Raw genomic sequence first — 21,371 nt, forward strand, 5'->3', positions numbered from 1 at the left:
CTATTTCACCATGCATTACCCCTCTCTCGATATCCTACGTTCTACTTGCCTAGAACCTGTCATCATTTCTCTGAACCACCCCTCCCCACTGGTGCTCCCCTATATTTCTGCACCCCCCCCACATAAAAAGCACCATCCGAACGTGGCCGATGCCAGACCCCTCTGGCACCTGTGCAGGTGGCATGTAAAAAACACCCACTACACTCGCGGAGTGGTTGGCGTTAGGAAGGGCATCCAGCTGTAGAAACACTGCCAGACTAGACTGGAGCCTGGGGCAGTCCCGAGCTCCCCAGACCCCGGTCGAAACCATCCAACCCGTGCTAGCGCGGAAAACGGACGTTAAACGATGATGATGATGATGATGATGATATACATATATGTATATATATATATATATATATATATATATATATATATATATATATATATATCGTCATCATCATCATCATCGTTTAACGTCCGTTTTCCATGCTAGCATGCGTTGGATGGTTCAACTGGGGTCTGGGAAGCCAGGAGGCTGCACCAGGCTCCAGTCTGATCTGGCAGTGTTTCTACAGCTGGATGCCCTTCCTAACGCCAACCACTCCATGAGTGTCGTGGATGTTTTTTATGTGCCACCGGCACAGGTGCCAGGCAAGGCTGGCAACAGCCACGATCAGTTGGTGCTTTTTACATGCCACCGGTACAGAAGCCAGTCAAGGTGGCGCTGGCATTGGCTACGTTCGGATGGTGCATTTTACCTGCCACCGGCACAGGTATCACAACTACAATTTCCATTATATACAAGAGTGAGTCAAAAAGTAATGCCATTTTGTTTAGGACAGGTATAATTACCACACAGGAACATTTATCATACATCAAAATGAAGATGGTCCTTTGTGGATCACATCCGTACTTCTCAAGATTGTCACTGTTTCTCTCAATAGCATTGTTCCACCTTCGAATGAGAGCATGTATACCTGCCTCATAAAATTCTGTTGACTGTTCTTTGAGTCACTTCTTCACTACAGTTTTCACTTCCTCATCATTGGAATAATTTAGTGCCTTCAGACTATCATCTCTTCGGTCCCATGAAAGAGGGTTTGAGAGGCAGACATTATTCCAGTGAATACACATATCATTGTACATATATCATCATCTCATACATATATCATCATCATCATCATCATCAACCTCACCATCATCATACCATGTATATGTATGGCAAACAACTGACATCTCTTAGTTTCATGTTACTATGAAACATGGTAACTGAATTAACAATAAATCAGTTAACCCCAGTTAACTTCAGTTAGCTGATTTACAAAAGTAGTGATAAAACTCCTACTTCTATTAACTGCTTTTTCATATAGTTTGTGTATATCAAGTTTTACCTATCTATAAAACACACACACACACACACACACACGCACGCACACACACACTCATACACGTGTGTGTGTGTCTGTGTGCATGCAGTAACAGAGGATGCAAAGTAAAAAAGGTCTCAAATCTCTATTCTGAATGGTATTAATATTATTAACTTTTATTAACTCTACCATCTTTATTCAGTTACAGTTCCTTGTGTGTGTGTGTGTGTATTTGTAGTTGTGACCCCCATAAAAAGCACCATAAAAAGCACCATCCAATCATGTTCGATGCCAGCTCTTCTGACTCCTTGTGCCAGTGGCACATAAAACGCTCCCACTACACTCCCGGAGTGGTTGGCGTTAGGAAGACATCCAGCTGTAGAAACACTGCCAGATCAGATTGGGGCTTGGTGCAGCCTCCTGGCTTCCCAGACTCCAGTCGAACCGTCCAACCCATGCCAGCATGGAAAATGGATGTTAAACGATGATGATGATGATGAAGATTATATATATGGTAAATGAAAGACAGAAAATGGAGTATACGAAAATTTAAAATATTAATCAGGACAATTGTTTTGATGTATCTAGTGTTGATCCTTCATGGGTGGGACACTTAACAACTGGTTCAGGAGCATCTGACAGTGCAGATGTGTCTCACTGGGAGATAAATAGATATAACTTGTTAAAATAACAGTTCTGCAGTGTATCATCTCATTTTGTTGAAAGAAAAGCAGAAAAACGAAGGAAATATCTTCATTTATATAGAAGATCAAAAATAAAATCTCAGATGCAAATAAGAAACAAACACGCAATACAGCGACAAAAGTATTAAAAATAACCGTTAACAGATATGGATGCATAAATGTCCTCGTGCAAGATGCAAGGTGCATGTACACTTGCTTATACAAGCATCCATGAAAATGTAAGCATACATACATATGTAGTTTGGTGCAGTCACAATCACAAAGTGAGTTAAATAGCTACTTGGTGTTTATAAGAATGGTGAGGTTAAAAGTAAACTTGATTCATTCATAACTTAATAAAAATTATGTTAACAGTTACTCAAATTCATTCTCACTGCATTGTGCAAAAGTACATTTATATGCGTGGAGGTATCTTGAGAGTCTTTCAGAAAGTCTATTAATGATCTTCTCATTGGTCCACAGAATAGACAGCGATTCCTCGGAGCAGAGTCAGCATCTCTTGGAAATGATAGTGTATGGTTTTGAATGCCTTATTATGAACCAAGTTATATTGTACTTAATTTTACCTTCCTTCAGTCACCACACAAAATCAGTGAAAGATGTTGAATGTCTCTTATAGATTCTCTTGAAGCTGGTGATATTGTTGCAATAATGATTCTTAAATGAATCAGCTGTCCGCCCAATTTAAACATGCGGCTCTCCTTTTGTGTGCATGGTACATTTATATACAAGATTTTTACTCAAACAGAGATTCATCACTGGGCATTTTGATTTTTCTCTGCATGAGCATTTATCATATTTATTTATATATATGACAGTTCTGACTTCATTTTCCAACGTTATTACTGTGTTAGCTATAACATAATCATTTCTACTATCACAACTTGTCCATATTTGGTGCTTCTCATTGCACCAAATTTCCATCTCCATTGTTGGTAATTAGATGTGTATGCTCACTAGATCCTATAGGTGGGTTATTGAACTGTTGTCGCATTTTACTATTGTTTATGTAGTGTACAAGCTGCTCTAAATTAGCAGAGTTAGTGTAGCATACCTTTTTGGTGTGCCAATTAAAAATAGCATGATTATGATTAAATTTAGGAAAACATTTGTCCAAAGTAGCAAAAAATTTTCCAGTGAACTTGGTTGAAACATTTGAAACAAAACTTGGGTTGAACCAGAGGACATCCTTATTCCTATATCTGTTGTTTGGTTTATTTGATCGAGTGTGTTGTACAGGATTGGAACAATTTACAGTGTTATGAGCAGTTGGATTATTATGTCGTGTGTGTCTATGAGTGTTCATTGGTAGTTCATTGTCTTGACCAATTCTTCCTGGCTCGTATTCTTGATTTGAGTGAATTCTCATACTGTAATGTTGCGATGGTGTACAACATGTATTATTACTATTGGAGGAATTACCAGTGTTGTGTATGCCTGCTTCTTGTATATATTAAATCTTCTTACAGTACCCAGCCCTAGCTAAAGCAGCATTGTAATAAGCTGCATGTGATTCAAAAATTTTATTATTAGCGGATAATCTAGACATTCTTGTAGAAATATTCTTAACTAATCCCTGTATTATTGAGGGTGGAAGGTTGGATGCTATGTTTATGTACTTGATATAATCATTTGGCTTATGAAATGGCTCATATAATCCAGTATCAAGACAGAAGAAAGCATCAAGAAAATTTATTCAATGATAATTCTTTCCCATGGTAATGTTTAGTCCTAAATTTTTAAAAAAGCTAAAGAAATTTTCCCTATGCCTTTCGAATTGTACTTTACTACTTCTGTCCATTAGAAAATTACTATTTGTAAATCTCAAAATGAGAGATATTCAGCAACAGTACTTTGGAGTAAAGATTGTTTGCCAGCATAACATGGCAGTCTTTGTTTTGGATGAATGTTGCTGAAAATTAGCCCCAGGAGATATCATCTCCAGCTGGCTATATGACACAATCTGTATCCTTATATTTTTGAACAAGAGAATCTTGGAAGTGCTAGATTCCCTTGTTCGAAAATATAAGGACAAAGATCGTGTTGTATAGCCAACTGGAGACAATGTTTCCTGGGGCTAAATTACAGCAACATTCATCCTAAACCAGGACTGGCATGTTTTGTTGGCAGATTATCTTTACTACTCCTCTCCAGAAATAATAAGGTGTCATCCCAAAATAGATCCCATGTTACTTCTGGAAAGGAACATAGGATTAATGAAAGGGTATATATTCCAACTAAGTCCACTCAGCCTAAAATTATGGACTACTATTTTGTCTAATTGCATTTCACGCCAGTGGGGTACAAGCAAGCATTACATACATATACGCATCCATGCATGTATACTTACATACATGCATACATATGTATGTACATACATCTCTCTCTCTCTCTCTCTCTCTCTATATATATATATATATATATATATATACATGCATCCATGCATGCATTCATGCATATATTCATGCATACATGCAAGTGCAGGCACAGCTAGGTGCAGGCATGGCTGTGTGATAAGAAGCTTGCTTCCCAACCACATGGTTCCAGGTTCAGTCCCACTGCATGGCACCTTGGGCAAGTGTCTTCTACTATAGTAGAGGATTTGGTGGATGGAAACTGAAAGAAGCCTATCATATATATATATATATATATATATGTGTGTGTAAATGTAAGTACTGTAGACAAGGCTGTGTAGTGTTCGATTATAAATTGATAAAAAATACACATTAATTACATCCCGTACTTGTCTCTCATTATGTGTTGACGTATTTTTCACTCATTGGTGATGTCCTATGCTTCATGTGTATGTGTCTGTAATTGTCCCTTTACCATTGCTTGACAAGTGATGTTGGTGTGTTTATGTCCCCATAACTTAGTGGTTCGGCAAAGGAGGCCAATAGAGTAAGTACTAGCCTTACAAAGAATGGGGTTAATTTGTTCAACTAAAGGCAGTGATCCAGCATGACCACAGTCAAATGACTGAAACAAGTAAAAGAGTAAAAGAGTAGATAGATAGATAGATAGATAGATAGATTGATTGATAGATAGATAGATAGATAGATAGATAGATAGATAGATAGATAGATAGATACATACATACATACATACATACATACATACATATAGACAGGAGAAAAAATCACCATTCCAAAATATAACAATATGTATATATGTATATGAATATATTTATTTTTTGTCTGGGGAGAGTTACCCTGCCTTATTATCTAACACACTCACCAGTTCAGTGCACACACACACATATATATATATACATATATATATATATATACACACACACACACATATATATATATACACACACATATATATATACATATATATATATCATCCTCATCATTATCATCATCATCATCATCATCATCCTCATTTTGGTTCTATAAGTTGGTTAGTTCAACCAATTTTCACAAGTCGAAGTACTACACCATGCTCTCTTGTCTCAGATTTCCGCAGTTGGGTGTTCTTCCTAACACTTGCTGCTGTTACAGTGTGTACTCAGCACAAAGTTTTAATGGCACATCTTTTAGTGAGGTCATCGTGTAATTCTCAACACTAAAGAACCAATCCATAGCTAAATAGAAAGTAACAAGGATAGAAGGAGAGAGAGGGAGAGAGAGAGATAATAAAGTATGGCGAGGTGGATAGAGTTATTGTTGTGAAAGGTGGACATTAAGAAAGTAACAAATTCTGAGGGAAGGGAGCAGGGAAATGGAGATGATGAGTGTTGGGTTTGATGAGGATGTGAGGGACTGAACAGTAATCATCAGGACACAATAAATTTCTGCAAACTGTCTGACTTAATAAGCTTAGTAAAAATCATAGTCATGAGTTTTATCAGCTGGAGTTAATTAATTAAACTCAAGTTGACATCCTTTTAAATCTAACTAATAAAGCATGAAGCTGTACTTTTTATTAGGTTAATCCAGTTTGCTGAAACATAGTGTGTATCGATGAGAAATATAGAAATTTTGACATGCATAATGCTTCAAACGGTTTTCAGACTCAATTTGTTTTTATTCTGTTTTGGAAGAAAGATTTTTTATTTCCAATCAAAAACTGTTAATTTTAAAAGCAGAATGACACACATTTTTTGGTAAGAAGTGTTTATTATATGTAAGTGCTTTTACTGTTTACATGTTTTCAAACATACATATTATAGGGTAATCTGTACACAGGAAATTGATTCTAGTAGCAGTATTAACTATTTCTAGTTTAGCTTTAGATTTAGAATCTTTATGAAGCATTTTTCTTGCAGACACTCTTGATAAGTTTTGACCTGACTAGCTTATATCCCCTATAGATTAAAATTACAAGCAGTAAAATTCTGGATAGACAAATACCCACACAAATTCCCAGATGATTATATACTTGAAGGGTTACAACTGGTTCTAGAAAGCAGCAACTTTTTTGCTAACCAATATTATCTCCAAATAATAGGAACAGCCATGGCCACAAAAGTAACACCTGAAATTCTCACAATCACAATGGAATTCCTCAAAGAAAAAAATCTATGCCTGTTCTGGTATTGTTTTTGATCAGTATTTCCAATGCAATTTGAAAGAAACTGGAAAATATTCCTGTGTGACTGCTTCATAATTTGGAATAAAAGTAAGGAAGATCTTGCAAAATTCCTTAAATTAATACCTAGCATCCATGAATTGAGCCAGTTTGCCATAAAAATGAATGAAATGGAACTTCCTTTTATGGTAATTAAAGAGAATGAGAATATTACAACCAGTCTCTACTCCAAGGACATGGATACATACCAATACATAGATTTTAGATCTGGCCACCAATTCTATATTGAATGGAACATCCAGTTTAACATGATAAAATGATTATTTTCAATAAGCTATGGACACAAATTGGTAAGACAGATGACTGGTGGGACTAAAGGTATTCCTTCAGAAATAAAAATACCTGAAAAACAGTAAATCTTGCCATAACCAAAGTAAAAGAGATTCCAGTCTCTGTCGCACAATGAAATCCTCACAATGAAGGTGAAGACAAAAACAAAAACATTTAATTTGTAGTTATCCATAAGACTAGAAACCATAATATCTTACATTCAACAAAATGATACTTTCAAATCTTATATCAAATCTCAAAAAATTAATTCAATAATCTCAAATTATTAACAGCTGAAGTCAACCATCAAATCTTAAAAGTCTCTTAACAAAGATAAAATTCTCACTAGAAGAAATAATAAACTGAAAGTTGATGAAAATATAAAATTTAAAACAAAGAATCTCATAAACTGCATCACATACTCATAATGAGAATTATATCAGCCAAATAGGATCAAAATTAATTATTGTATTAGAGTTTATAAACAACAAATCAGAATCATCTTTTAGAAAAATTCTGTATCGTGAACATTTAGATATTTGTGAAATGGAAAATTGAAAATATTGCCTTTTTCAAAATAAAAGAGGAAACTGATCAACTGCAAAAGACAAAAGAAGGATATTTTATAAGAATTCTAAATCAGAAACTAAACCAAATTGGTCAACACTTCTACTAAGAACAATTTTGTCTTTGGAAATTACTCCCGTAGAATGTAAGTCTGAAAAGCTGTAAGTAGCAAAAGTACAATCGAATAATTCTTTCCAAAAGATTTACATCATTGTTTCTTCTAAAATTGTTTATATATATATATTTATAGGTATATATATATGTGTGTATATATACATACATACGTATATATATATATATGTATATATACATATATATGCTTATATATGTACATATATATCATATATATATATATGTGTGTGTGTGTGTGTATATATATCTGTATATGTATATATATATATATATATATATATATATATATGTATATATATATATGTATATATATATATGTATATATATATATATATATATTTATGCATGTATATGTATGCATATGTGTATATATATATATATGTATATATATGTATGCATATGTGTATATATATATATGTATATATATGTATGCATATGTGTACTTATATATATATATATATATATATATATAAACATTTGTGATTTTTAATTTAAGAAACCTTTATTCAAATATTGTAACAATATCAAGAATTCTTTCTAAAAACTTCTTTTTAGATATATATACACAGGTATGTATTTATGTATAAATTTATGTGTAATTGAAATACTCTGACATTTTCTCAGCTTATGAATATCATCAGTGGAAGATCATTGAAACACATGTAATGAAAAAATTTTGAATATCAATAACTTGTTTTCTGTGTATATTTCAACACATGTGACTCTTGTTACCATTCCTTAGCCTGAACCTTAATTTACATCACTTTGAACAATGCATCATGGGAACACGGGGGTTCAGCATAGTTTGAATATTGAGCCTTCATTTGTATGTTAACATGTTAAGCATTTTAGTATATCACTAAGCATATATATGTATATAGATATATGTATGTGTGTGTGTGTACATATGTATATGTATACAGGGTGTGATGGGTAAATTGTCGCCATTCTATATTTCTAATTTTTTGCATGCACATTGCTTGTTTTTCCTTTTGTTGACTACACAGTATAGTAGGGTCAGTTGGGCACTATCTGTGGGAAAAACAGCACCAAGATGCAATTCACTCTTCCAGAAATTTGCCAAACGACATGCTGTGTGGCTTGATGTTCATGCCAGAAGCTCCAATACGAACATTTCAGATTTTGGGTGTCAATCTGAGGACATGTATCGAGACTGATAAAAATCAAACATCCAGTCAACATCATGGTGTTTGGAGTCATCATTAGTGATGGCAACGTTATGCCTACATTCATCTTCCTGTAGAGCCTTAAACTCAACATGGATATCTATATCAAGTGCCTGGAGGAGGCAGTGTTGCCTTGGGTCAAGAGCATGGGTGCTGGAAAACCTTATGTCTAGCAACAGGACTCTGCACAGTTCAACACAAGCAGAAGAACTGTCATGGATGTTTGACAATTTCTGTGAACACATTACCTCTAACATCTCGCTACCTAACTCCCTCCCCACACTGCAAACTCCTTGATTATTATGTGTGGGGTGCAGTTGAATGAAAGACCAACAAAACTCCTTGTAACACCAAAGATAAACTGAAGGCAAAGATTATGGCAGCATTCACCAACTTAAGCAAGGAGACTGCCCAGAAGTGTTGCAGGAGATTCTGAAGTCGTTTGGATGCTGCAGTTGAAGCCAATGGGGATTTTATTGACTACATTTACTCTTTGGTATTTAAAGATATTTTTATGTAAGTTTGATAAATATATCTGTTAAAATGAGATGTCAGCGTTATTTTCATTTTTGCGTAATTTAGATGACAGTTTATTCACTGCATACAGTTTATATATATATATATATATATATATATATATATATATATATATGTATGTATGTATGTATGTATGTATATATATATATATATATGTGTATGTATGTATGTATATATATATATACGTATGTATGTATGTATATATATATATGATCATATTGGAGCCTGGTGTGGCCGTCTGGCTTGCCAGACCTTAGTCAAACAGTCCAACCCATGCCAGCATGGAAAGTGGACGTTAAACGACGATGATGATGATTATGATGATGATGATGATATATATATACACACACACATATATATGTTTGTAATGTATGTATATGTATGTATTGTTAGGTCACTTGTGAAGTCTCTCATGAGTACTACAGGTAACATGGAATCCAGAACGACCTATTGCATTGTCAAGTCTTTGGCAGTTAAACAAGCACTCTAACCAGGCTTGTCTGGTTAGAAGGGCTGCTAGAAACCCTGTAGGACTGAAGACAAGACCTGTCAAAAAAGACATCCCTCAGAAATTCTAGTTTGGTGTCTGGCATGCTAGAAGACCACTGAGAATGAGGCACCCCTCGGCTTTTGCTAAAACACGTATATTGGAGAAGGCCAATCTTATATAAAAGCAGATATGAAGGGAATGGCACTGAGCATTTTGGGATCATGCAGTTAAAATCATGGTGCTCCCATATTCCTGAGCTTGTGATCCATATCGGCACTGGTTATCCTGCCTGGGCTTGTCTCTAAGAGCATGTCAGTAGATTGGAGAGAGTTTATGAGGTGTTGTGCAAACTTTATTGAACCTAAACTCTTTTGGACTGGCATTGCTTTGTCAGTGATGGTCATACTTGTGTACAAGTTGACAGTCATTATATGTATGTATATATGCATGTGTGTGTGTGTGCATGTGTGTGTGCATGTTTGTGTGTGTAAATGTATACAGGGTGAGATGGGTAAATTGTCGCCTTTTTGTATTTTTGATTTCATGCATGCGCATTGTTTATTTTTGATTTTGTTGACTACACAGTATAGTAGAGTCTGTTGGGCATTGCCTGTGAGAAAAAAAGCACCATGATGCAATTCACTCTGCCAGAAATTTGGAAACAACATGCTGTACTGCTTGGCATTCGCACTAGAAGCTCCAGTATGAACATTTCAGAGTGTTTGAGTGTCAATCTGAGGACATGTACTGAAAGTGATAAATATCAAACATCCAGTCAACATCATGGTGTTTGAAGTGATCACTAGCGATGGTGACGTGCCTACATTCAACTTCCCACACTGCTTCAGACTCAACATGGAGGACTACATCAAGTGCCTGGAGGAAGTAGTGCTGCCCTTGGTGAAGAGGGTGGCTGCTGGAACACCCTATGTCTGGCAACAGGACTCTGCACCATGTCACTCAAGCAGGAGAACCCAGTCATGGCTGTCAGACAATTTCTGCAACCACATCACCCAGAACATCTGGCCATTTAACTCCCCAGACTGCCTTCTCCTTGAGTATTATGTGTGGACTGCAGTTGAGTGAGAGACCAACAAAACTCCTTGTAACACCAAAGATGAACTGAAGGCAAGGATTATGGTAGCATTTACCAATTTAAACAAGAGGACCGTCCAGAAGGGTTGCTGGAGATCCTGAAGTCATCTGGAGGTCGTAATTGAAACCAATGGGGATTTTATTGAATAAATTTACTCTTTAGTATTTCAAGATATTTTTATGTAATTTTGGTAAATATATCTGTTAAAATGAGATGTCAGTTATATTTTCATTTTTGCATAATTTAGATGACAGTTTATTCATTTCACCTTGTATATATGTACATACATGTATGTATCTATTTATATATAAACTTCAATTAGAAGTTGTGTTAACCTCATGTATATATATATATATATATATATATATATATATAAACATATAGATTATACTCATATAAAAGAAAGACCGTATCATTCAGTCTGCTATAAGGAATCTATAAACACATATAAAACATCAAAGGGTATATTTTTGTCCCTCTGAAGATATTATGCTCAAGTCATATAAATATAAATTTAATATTTACTGGGTATTAATTGAAACAGCTGTAAGGGATGATGATTAATTTGCTGTTAAAAATAATATATATATATATATAAACAATAAATTAAATAGAGAGATGCAATTGACAATCTAATAATTTATTAATATTATAATATGCCATATTATACTAAGTATATATTATAATATAATATTATATAAATAATTATTAAAAAACCAAGGAAGCCAACAATTTGTTTCAACTTATATACATTTTATAGTATATTAACAATTCAATTCCCTTATATAATCTCATCAGAGCCAATGGTTTGAAGATAAACGAAATTCCGTATGAAAGGACATCTGGATTGTAAAAAAATTAATTCAAATGCCTATGTATTATGAACATGAACATTAACTATTCAACAACAAATCAATTACAATTAAAAACAACAGAATTATAGCGGGCAAAATAATTAAGTAAGTAACATCTACAACTATTGAAATATATTTCTATATATCTGAAATAATAGTAATCCAAACTTGTTTATGTTGAAGACAATCTTTTGATATTACAATAACATACAACAATAATGTATATGTATATAATCAAGTATCAGGGTCTTAATCTAGAAACAGTAATAAAACGTGTAAAAAAATATAAATGATAATTATATTTTTAATATATCATAGCTCTTCTATTTTTTTAAAGTTACTGATATAAAAAAGAATGTTTAAAGTAACTAATAAAAAATGTTCTTTACTTACTTTGTCTATCTTCAAACCATTGGCTCTGATGAGACTTATATGAACAAATTGAATTGTTTATATATCAAAAAATGTATATAAGTTGAAACAAATTGTTGGCTTTTTAAAAATTTTTTAATAATTGTTTATGTTATCTTATATTATATTCTTAGTATATTATCTTATATTATAATATAAATGAATTATTAAATTGTCAATTGTATCTCTCTATTTAATTTATGGTTTGTAATTTGAGTTATACCCATATTTATGTGGTATTCAACTGACATACCAGTGATGTGGATGTTTTACACACCATTCTGCAGGAATTCTTTTCCTTAGTTTGTTACTTTATATATATATATATATATATATATATATATATATACAGGGAGGCCCAAAAGTCAATAGAACATTTCAAAATATAATCCTTTTGTTCATTAAATATTCATGTTTATCCTTTTATAAACAAAAAATAAACATTTTCAAAAATATTTTGAATTAGTTTTGAAAATTATGTCCTTTCAAATGGCCATCATTTCATTCTTGACAATGGTGAGCTCTTTCTAAAAAGTATTGCATCACTATTTGTAATGTTTCTTGGTTTATTCCTCCAATTTCTTCACCTTAAATTGCTCGATGGTCCAAAATTTGTTACACCATATTCTGTCTTTCAGATATCCCTTCAAGAAAAAAGTCTGGAGCCATTAAATCAGGTGAGCATGAAGACCAATTAAATTTAGAGTTTTTTGATCTGGGCTGCAGGCATTAATTGTACCCACTAATCAGCTGGCTTCAGTTCCTGCACTAATTGTACTTTATATGGGAATAAATTCAGCATCCTTTAAATCCTTGGCAGTGAGCTTCAGAATATGTGCAGCTGCTGGGACTTCCCACATGCGGTAAATCAGTCTCAGCCCCCTGTTGTTCATACTGCTGGAATAAGTTGAGTATCACTTGTTTAGATGGTGGCTGTCTAACCACAAAATGGCAAATGTTAGCTCTTTACATTCATACAATTGATTGTTGATTTTTGTTGATAAAATTTCATTATTTTTACTTGCTGCTCTATTCTGATTATTTTCCAAGAATTACATGTCAATAATCTGAAACAAAAAAAAAATTGAAAAAAATTAATTAAAATGTTATTATAGTTTAAAATGGTGTAGTGACTTTTGGGCCAGCCTCTCTCTCTCTATATATATATAAATATGTATATATATATATATATATATATATATTCATAATATGTATATATATATATATTCATAATATATATATATATATATATATATATATTAATTATATATATATATATTATATATATATATTATATATATTATATAGATCGTTAGCCACTACACACATTTTTTTTCTCTCATTGTTTCTCTCATTGTTTTTTCTGTGTCCCTTTCTTTAGAAGAGCGTAAGCTCGAAACATAAAAGACTTTTTCTATTCCTGAGCATTATACTAATACATCTGTTCATTTTGTACACCACCTGTCTTCGTCTTTTGTTTTTTTCGTAAACTCTCCCTATATATATTATATATATATATTATATATATTATATATATATATATTAATAATATATTACTATTATTATTAGGAAATCAATATTAGAAAATTCTTCAGAAAGATATGTACGTGTGAAAATAATTGTTGTATCAAAAATATAAATATGTATAAAAATATATGTAAATATGTATAAGTATAAATATCTAACAAATATAACAGTTTAAAAGTTTTGAATTGAGTATTTAAAGCATCTTACTATAGTTTCACAGAAGTGCTGTCCATATAATGAAATCCTATATTGATAAGCAGTTATAGACAACTCTTCTGCTCTTCAGAGATATAAAATTTGAATTTTGTATAAATAGAATAAGAACTGCTCATGTAAAAATAAAAAATTATGTCCTTTAAAAGGCAATTGTAGAAGATTTAATGTAATATACAAATGCAGAGTTACATTAATTGATAATTCACAAAGTAAAATGTATATATACACTGTATATATTATTATATAAACATAAGAACTTAATAAATTGTCAATTAGAAGCACTTTCAACATGTAGATATAGGTTTTATAAAACCTTTAAATATTATAGATCTAATAAACATTTAGATTAATAAATATATATAGATATTTCCTTTTTGTGATATCAAATAGATTGATAGATAAATTAATTAGAATTATTTGACTATAAGCAAATTTACAAGACATAAATTATAAATTATACATTAAATAAAGATTGAATAGATATTCTTGGAATTAGAACCCGAGTACATCTAATCTATGACAAATAGACAGTTATAATTGCATTAAGTTTAAAAATCTAAAAATTTTAATTGGCATCTTCCAGTTATAAAAGTAAAAATATAAAAGAAATATTTTGACCAATTTATAATTTGATAACTTCATATATAATTTAAAATATAATTTTATTTTATATTATTTAAGTATATGAACTATATCTGGATTACCAGACAGTATAATGGATTTTATACATAAGTATTATGGATTGCTACAGAAGAATTACCATATATGAATTTCAAGATTCTTATACTAAAGTATATACAAATTTCACATTTGATATTACTGAAGAGAAGAAGAGTTATTTATAAATGCTTAACAATACAGGATTCCATTATTCTATATAATCTAAGAATATGAACTATATTTGGAATACAAGACAATATAATAGATTTTACATATGAATATTATGGATTATTACAGAAGACTAACCAAGGAAGTATATATGGATTTAAAGACGCTCATCAAAAGCAGTAATTTTTAATTTTTAATTTATATTTCAAACAAACACATTTTATAGTATTACTTCAAATTTAAAAAAAAAACACCATTCAATATATTTTATACAAAATTCAAATTTTATATCTCTGAATAGCAGAAGAGTTGTCTATAAATGCTTATCAATATAGGATTTCATAATAGGGACAGCACTTCTGAGAAACAATTGTAAGATGCTTTAAATACTTAATTCAAAACTTTTAAACTGTCATATACATTATATATTTATACTTATACATGTCACTATCAGAACTAGAGGAGAAGTTTCAGGTGTGGAATCAAGGATTAGAATCGAAGGGCCTTAGAGTCAACCTAGCTAAAACAGAAGTCCTAATAAGTAGGAGGGCAGGCAAACCACAAATCCCTTCAGGTAGATGGCCCTGCTCGATCTGTAGAAAAAGTGTAGGTAGAAACTCTATAAGATGTACCCAGTGTAACCTATGGACACATAAGAGGTGCAGCAATATCAAAGGAAGGCTAACTGGGAGGATAGTTTTTGTATGTGGCAGATGCTCAGGAAAAATAAACACTGAAAACGTGCAGAGAACAACTTCCGCCACATTCCAGGAAGAAAATCTAGAAGTAGTTGATAGCTTCCATTACCTAGGTGACCAAGTCAATAGTTGGGGAGGGTGCTCTGAAAGTGTAGCTGCTAGAATAAGAATAGCCTTGGCAACGTTCAGAGAGCTCTTACCTCTGCTGGTGACAAAGGGCCTCTCGCTCAGAGTAAAAGGTGAACTGTATGATGCATGTATACGAACAGCCATGCTACATGGCAGTGAAACATGGGCCGTGACTGCTGAGGACATGCGTAAGCTCGCAAGGAATGAAGCCAGTATGCTCCGATGGATGTGTAATGTTAGTGTACATACTTGACAGAGTGTAAGTACCTTGAGAGAAAAGTTGGACTTAGAAGCATCAGATGTGGTGTGCTAGAGAGTTGACTGCGCTGGTATGGTCATGTGGTGAGAATGGATGAAGATAGCTGTGTGAAAAAGTGGCACACCCTACCGGTTAAGGGAACCTGTGGAAGAGGTAGACCCAGGAAGACCTGGGATGAAGTAATGAAGCACGACCTTCGAACATTAGGCCTCACTGAGGCAATGGTCAGTGACTGAGACTTTTGGAAATATGCTGTGCTTGAGAAGACCCGGCAAGACAAGTGCGACCATAACCTTGTGGCCTATGCCAAGGGTGTAACCAGCCCACTTACGTGTACCTTCCTTTCGTTGGACACTGCTTGTGAAGACCTGTTGAGGCAAGTGAAAGCAGAATCAAATTCAATGACTGGCATCCGTGCTAGTGAAACATTTGAGCATTGGGCCTTATGGAGGCAAGGTAGCTGAGTTCTTTTCAAGTGTTGGGCCTCACAGAGGCAATGACCAAGACCTTTGGCATTACGTCGTGTTTGAGAAGACCCATCAAGCTGAGCAAAATTGCAGTCGTGGTAGATACTGGTGTCACGCTAATAGTGCCCATACCAGTGGTATGTAAAAGCACCCATTACACTCTTAGAGCAGTAGGCATTAGGAAGGGCATCCAGCCATAGAAAACTATGTCAAATCAGACTGGAGTCTGGTGCAGCTTTACAGTTTGCCAGCCCCACTCAAACCGTCCAACCCATGCTAGCATGGACAACAGACGTTAAATGATGATGATGATAATGAGGATGATGATACACACACACACATTTGTCTATGTTTATAATAGATTAATAAGTCTTCATTACTTCTTGAATAACACTAAAGCACCCTGAAATTCTAATTGACTTGAGTGCTTCCTGTTTCTTATATTTGGCACCATAAGATGGTAAATCACTCCTCATAGTCCTCCTTTCTTCCTTATCCCCCCCTCTCTCTCTGCTTTTGTCATATAACTGTTCTTTCTCTCTCTTTGCTTATCTTATACTCTCTCTCCTTTTTGTTTGTGTTTCCCTCATTTCTCTCTGCTCATGGTTTGTCCCTCCCTTTCTTCCCCCTCCCTGCATCCCTCATACCCTACCTCACTCTGTTTCTGTTGTATTCACTCTTCCTTCTCCTCTCTGCTCTCATAGCCACTTTCTCTCCCTGAAACCTCTCACTACTCATGCTCTCATTCTTTTCTCTTCTCTCATTCCTTGATTATTGCCTCTCTCTCTCTCTCTCTCTCTCTCTTTCTCCTCATTCCCTCTCATTTACTTCTCACTCTCTCCTAATTTATCATAAACTTACTCCCCTCTCCTCTCTGTTTACTTCTCTTCTTTCCTTCCTTCTCTCTCTGCATCTCCCTTCTCCCTTTCTGTCTCTACCCACCCATTTCTTCTACACCCTTTCATTCACCCTTTCTCCTCCATCTTCTTCCTAATCATTCTAGTGTTTTTCTCTTTATTTCTTTTCACTTTGTCTACCTCTCGTCCTAACCTCCATTTTCTCCATCTGCTTTCTCTACTTACAGTTTTTCAAACACACGTGTTATGAAGTAATCCATATAGATGAAGTGGTTTTTAGTAGCAGTGTTGACTAAATCCAGCATAGTTTTAGATTTAGAATTTTTATAAAGTATTCCTCTTTTTGTAGTTGATTATTTTCTTCCTTTATTTTGAAAAGTGGGGATATTTTGAATTTTCCATTTGCACAAAAGTCTAGATTATCTTGTTATGGGACATTTCTAAAAGATGAATTTTTGACTTGCTGTTTATGAACTCTTACCTGTTGCATATATTTTTATCCTGATTGGCTGATATACTTCTCATGGCACTCTGGGCATCTACTTTTCCATTGTTGTATGAGTCAGACAAGGGTGTGCCAGAACAGAGTCTTTGATTGATAGATGTTCTTCCAGTCACTAACTCATACATGTTTCTAATTAAGGTAATAAATTCCCGATCTGCCAAATAACTTACTGGTCGGACATTTTTAAGTGAAAAATCGGAAACAAGCGACACCAGATGAATATAAGGCTTTTGTTTATAAAGACTACACAACTTGTCAAGATCTGCAAATGACACATTGATTACAAATGTATTGTAATCATGAGTGAACATATGTAAGCAACGATATACATACTCACACAAATATGCTCTCTCTCTCTCTCTTTCTCCCTCTCTCACACACACACACACTTACAGATACATATGTACACATCCAATGAACTTTCAGTTTTTGTCTTTCAAATTCACTCACAAGGTTTTGTTTGCCCCAAGGCTATATTACAAGACACTTGTCCTATATGCCATGCAATTGGACCGAAGCCAAAAGCATATGGTTGAAATTAACACCTAAACACAGCCATGCATGCACCAGTATATATATATATATATATATATATATATATATATATCTGTGTGTGTGTGCTGAATGACCAAACAATGTCAGTATTAATCTTTTCCTGTTAAAACAAATTACATGGTTCTCCACTGCAAAGTTTTGAGAGATACTTCAATTTAATGTTCAGCTGTTTTTTCGTAAAACTCAGCACATAAACATGTACATATAAATATTTATATCTGTCTGTCTGTCTGTCTGTCTGTCTGTCTGTCTGTCTGTATGTATGTATGTATGTATGTATGTGTATATATATATATATTATATATATATATATATAGGTTGAAATATGTGGAAAACATAAAAAGTGGAAGAGAAATGCTTTCATTTCACATAGTTTAATATCTTTTTATAAAGAAATTTTAAAAAAATATATACATATTTTAATATGTATATAAATATATATATATTTACCTGTGTGTGTATATTTATACATAAATACATACATACATATATATATATACACACACACACACACATTATTTTCATCATCATTATCGTTGTCATGTATATATATATATGTATATAGATATATGCATGCGTGTGTGCATATATATATATATGTGTATGTATGTATTTATGCATGTATGTATGCATGTGTGCGTGTGTGTTTGTGTGCCCTTCTCTATACATTGGGCAAACAGGATGCCACTTGACTGACCAGTTCGTGGAACACCTCCAAGACATCAGACTTGGCAATGACACCCTGGTCTTGCGCTATTTCCACTCTGCTGATTACTCTTTGTAATACCTGTCCGTGTTCAGATTGTCCTTGCACAGGAGCCATCCAGACTCCTGTTTGCCCCGTGAACAGGGATTAATCTTCTCTCTTTTCTTCTTTGCACCACATGGGTTTAACTCTCCTCCCCTCTTCATCTAACCTCCTCCCCTTGCCTCTCTTCCCTCACACTTACTTCCTCCCACCCACCTACCCACCTCTCCTCTCTTGCTCTGATTCCTACTTCTCTTCATTCCTACTCTCCTTCTCTCTTCTCTTCACTCCTACCAACCTTCTTCCCTCTTCAATGTCACCCCTCCTTCGTAACCCTACCCCCCCCACATTATACCCTCACCTTCCTATCCACCCCACCCCACCCAGTCCTTACACCCACACCCACACCTACTTACCCCACCTCCACACCACCCTCAGCCTAACCCACACCCCACCTTTGCTTTACCCACTCTCGCCTCCCCACCTCCCAATACCATCACATCACACCACACACCACTACACCTTACACCACCATACCACACAACACATCACATTACAACACACCACCACGCACACACCAGCACTGACCACTTCCCAGCCCCACATTTTCACACCTTCACACACACACACACACGTCAAGGTCACCAGCCCTCTTCCACATGCACATACATACTCTCTTATACACACACACACGTGCACCTTCGTTTTGAGATCACCATTACTTTCTTAACTCCCCTTCTTCCTAGCTCTCCTGTGTGACCCTTCTGTCAGGCATTCGTCATGATAGATCACTAGCCACTACACATTCTTTATTTTCTCTCCTTGTTTCTTTCTGTGGAAGAGCGTAGGCTCGAAACGTAAAAGACTTTTTCACTTCCTGAGCATTATACTAATACATCTGTCTGTTGTCTACACCACCTGTCTTCATCTTGTTTTTTTGTGAATTCTTCCCCTATATGTATGCATGTATGTATGTATGTATGTAGGTATGTATGTATGCATTTATGTATGTATGCATTTATGCATGTATGTATGTATGTGTGTGTATATGTATGTATGCATTTATGCATGTATGTATGTATGTGTGTGTGTATATGTATGATGTATATATGTATGTGTGTATGTATTTCTGTATAATAAGGATGCAACATGTTTCAGCTAAATGGTCAGCATGGTAAAAATTATAGTCACGAGCTTCAGAATTTAATTCTGGTCGACCTTCATTAAATGGCAGCTGATGAAGCCCACAGCTGTGTCTTTTCACTAAGCTGGCCAATTTGCTGAAACATGGTTCAGCTTTGCGATTGATATACATACATGCATACATACACACACATGTTTATATTCATACACACACGCATTCAAACGTTTTCTCTCTCTTTCTCTCTCTCCCTAATTATATGTGCGTGGGAAGAGAGGGAAAGAGAGGAACAGAAATAGTGAGTTTGTTAAATAGATATTTATGTAAGACAAATAAGTTTTTAGAGAGGGTGGGGGTTATATTTTGAGGTTGTTGGCAGAGTAGAAACAAGATGCAGAACGCCTCGATATAAGGACTGTTTTCTCTTGGAGCTGCAGGGGCAGGTGTTATTTTGTAATAGTATTTTATATTCATATTATAATATATATAATTGTGTCTGGGGAGAGTCATTCTCTTTTAGTGCCTTTTTAATTAACACACTCACTGATTTGATTTCCACTCATTTATTTATATTTTGCTTCTAAAATTTTTGTTGCTTCTTGCAACCTTTTCAATGGCCATTGACTCTGTCCATTGTTGGGGTTCGTTTTCTATGCTTGTTTGTTTGCATGTGTGTCCGTCAGTATGCATGTGTATACACATATGCATGTATTATACAAGGTGCATGAGATATCTGAGGACAGATTTATGTTTATAACAGATAATAACTTTATTTATCAAAATATGCTATGAGCATAAAAATAAACCTTTTCTATAATGTTATTCAATAAAACCACCTTCAGCTTCAACAACTGCTTCTATATGAGATCTAAATAATCTACATGCTTGAATCAAGTGGTGCTAGTTCACTTTGGACATTATTCTGACTATGGTAGCTTTCAAAGAATCTATGGTGAAATGGGTGTGTTCATTGACCTCTCTCTCAACAACGCTTCACATGTAATAGCCCAATGGATTGAGATCTGGGGAATTAGGAGACCATATGTTAGGGGTTATGTGATCATGAAAATTTTCATCCATTCCTGTGTTAGCAGAGCCATTTGTCATAGTGCAGTCTTACCGAAACACATATGGCCTTCCATTGCATACACTGTCTATCCAAGGCTTAACAATTATTTCCAGGACCTTAATGTGGGCGGCAGAGTTAACTCTGAGGTCTTGTGGAAAGAAATAAGGAGGCATCACATG

The 21,371-nt window shown here is 34.4% G+C and overlaps 1 protein-coding gene across 3 annotated transcripts in view; it reads left to right on the forward strand.

Annotated features, from left to right (window-relative positions):
* Window positions 1–21,371, forward strand: part of LOC115215564 (high affinity cAMP-specific and IBMX-insensitive 3',5'-cyclic phosphodiesterase 8B-like) — a 529,283-nt gene that overhangs the window by 227,689 nt on the left and 280,223 nt on the right. For 2 of the 3 annotated variants that reach the window (XM_036505860.1, XM_029784763.2), the window contains exon 2: window positions 12,832–12,870. The exons of the other annotated variant lie outside the window; for it this stretch is intronic. In XM_036505860.1, coding sequence (XP_036361753.1) covers window positions 12,832–12,870 — 39 coding nt within the window. The remainder of the gene's footprint in view (window positions 1–12,831; window positions 12,871–21,371) is intronic. 3 annotated transcript variants of the gene reach the window in all.

Source organism: Octopus sinensis, linkage group LG9, assembly GCF_006345805.1.
Source record: "Octopus sinensis linkage group LG9, ASM634580v1, whole genome shotgun sequence".
Classification (NCBI taxonomy): domain Eukaryota; kingdom Metazoa; phylum Mollusca; class Cephalopoda; order Octopoda; family Octopodidae; genus Octopus; species Octopus sinensis.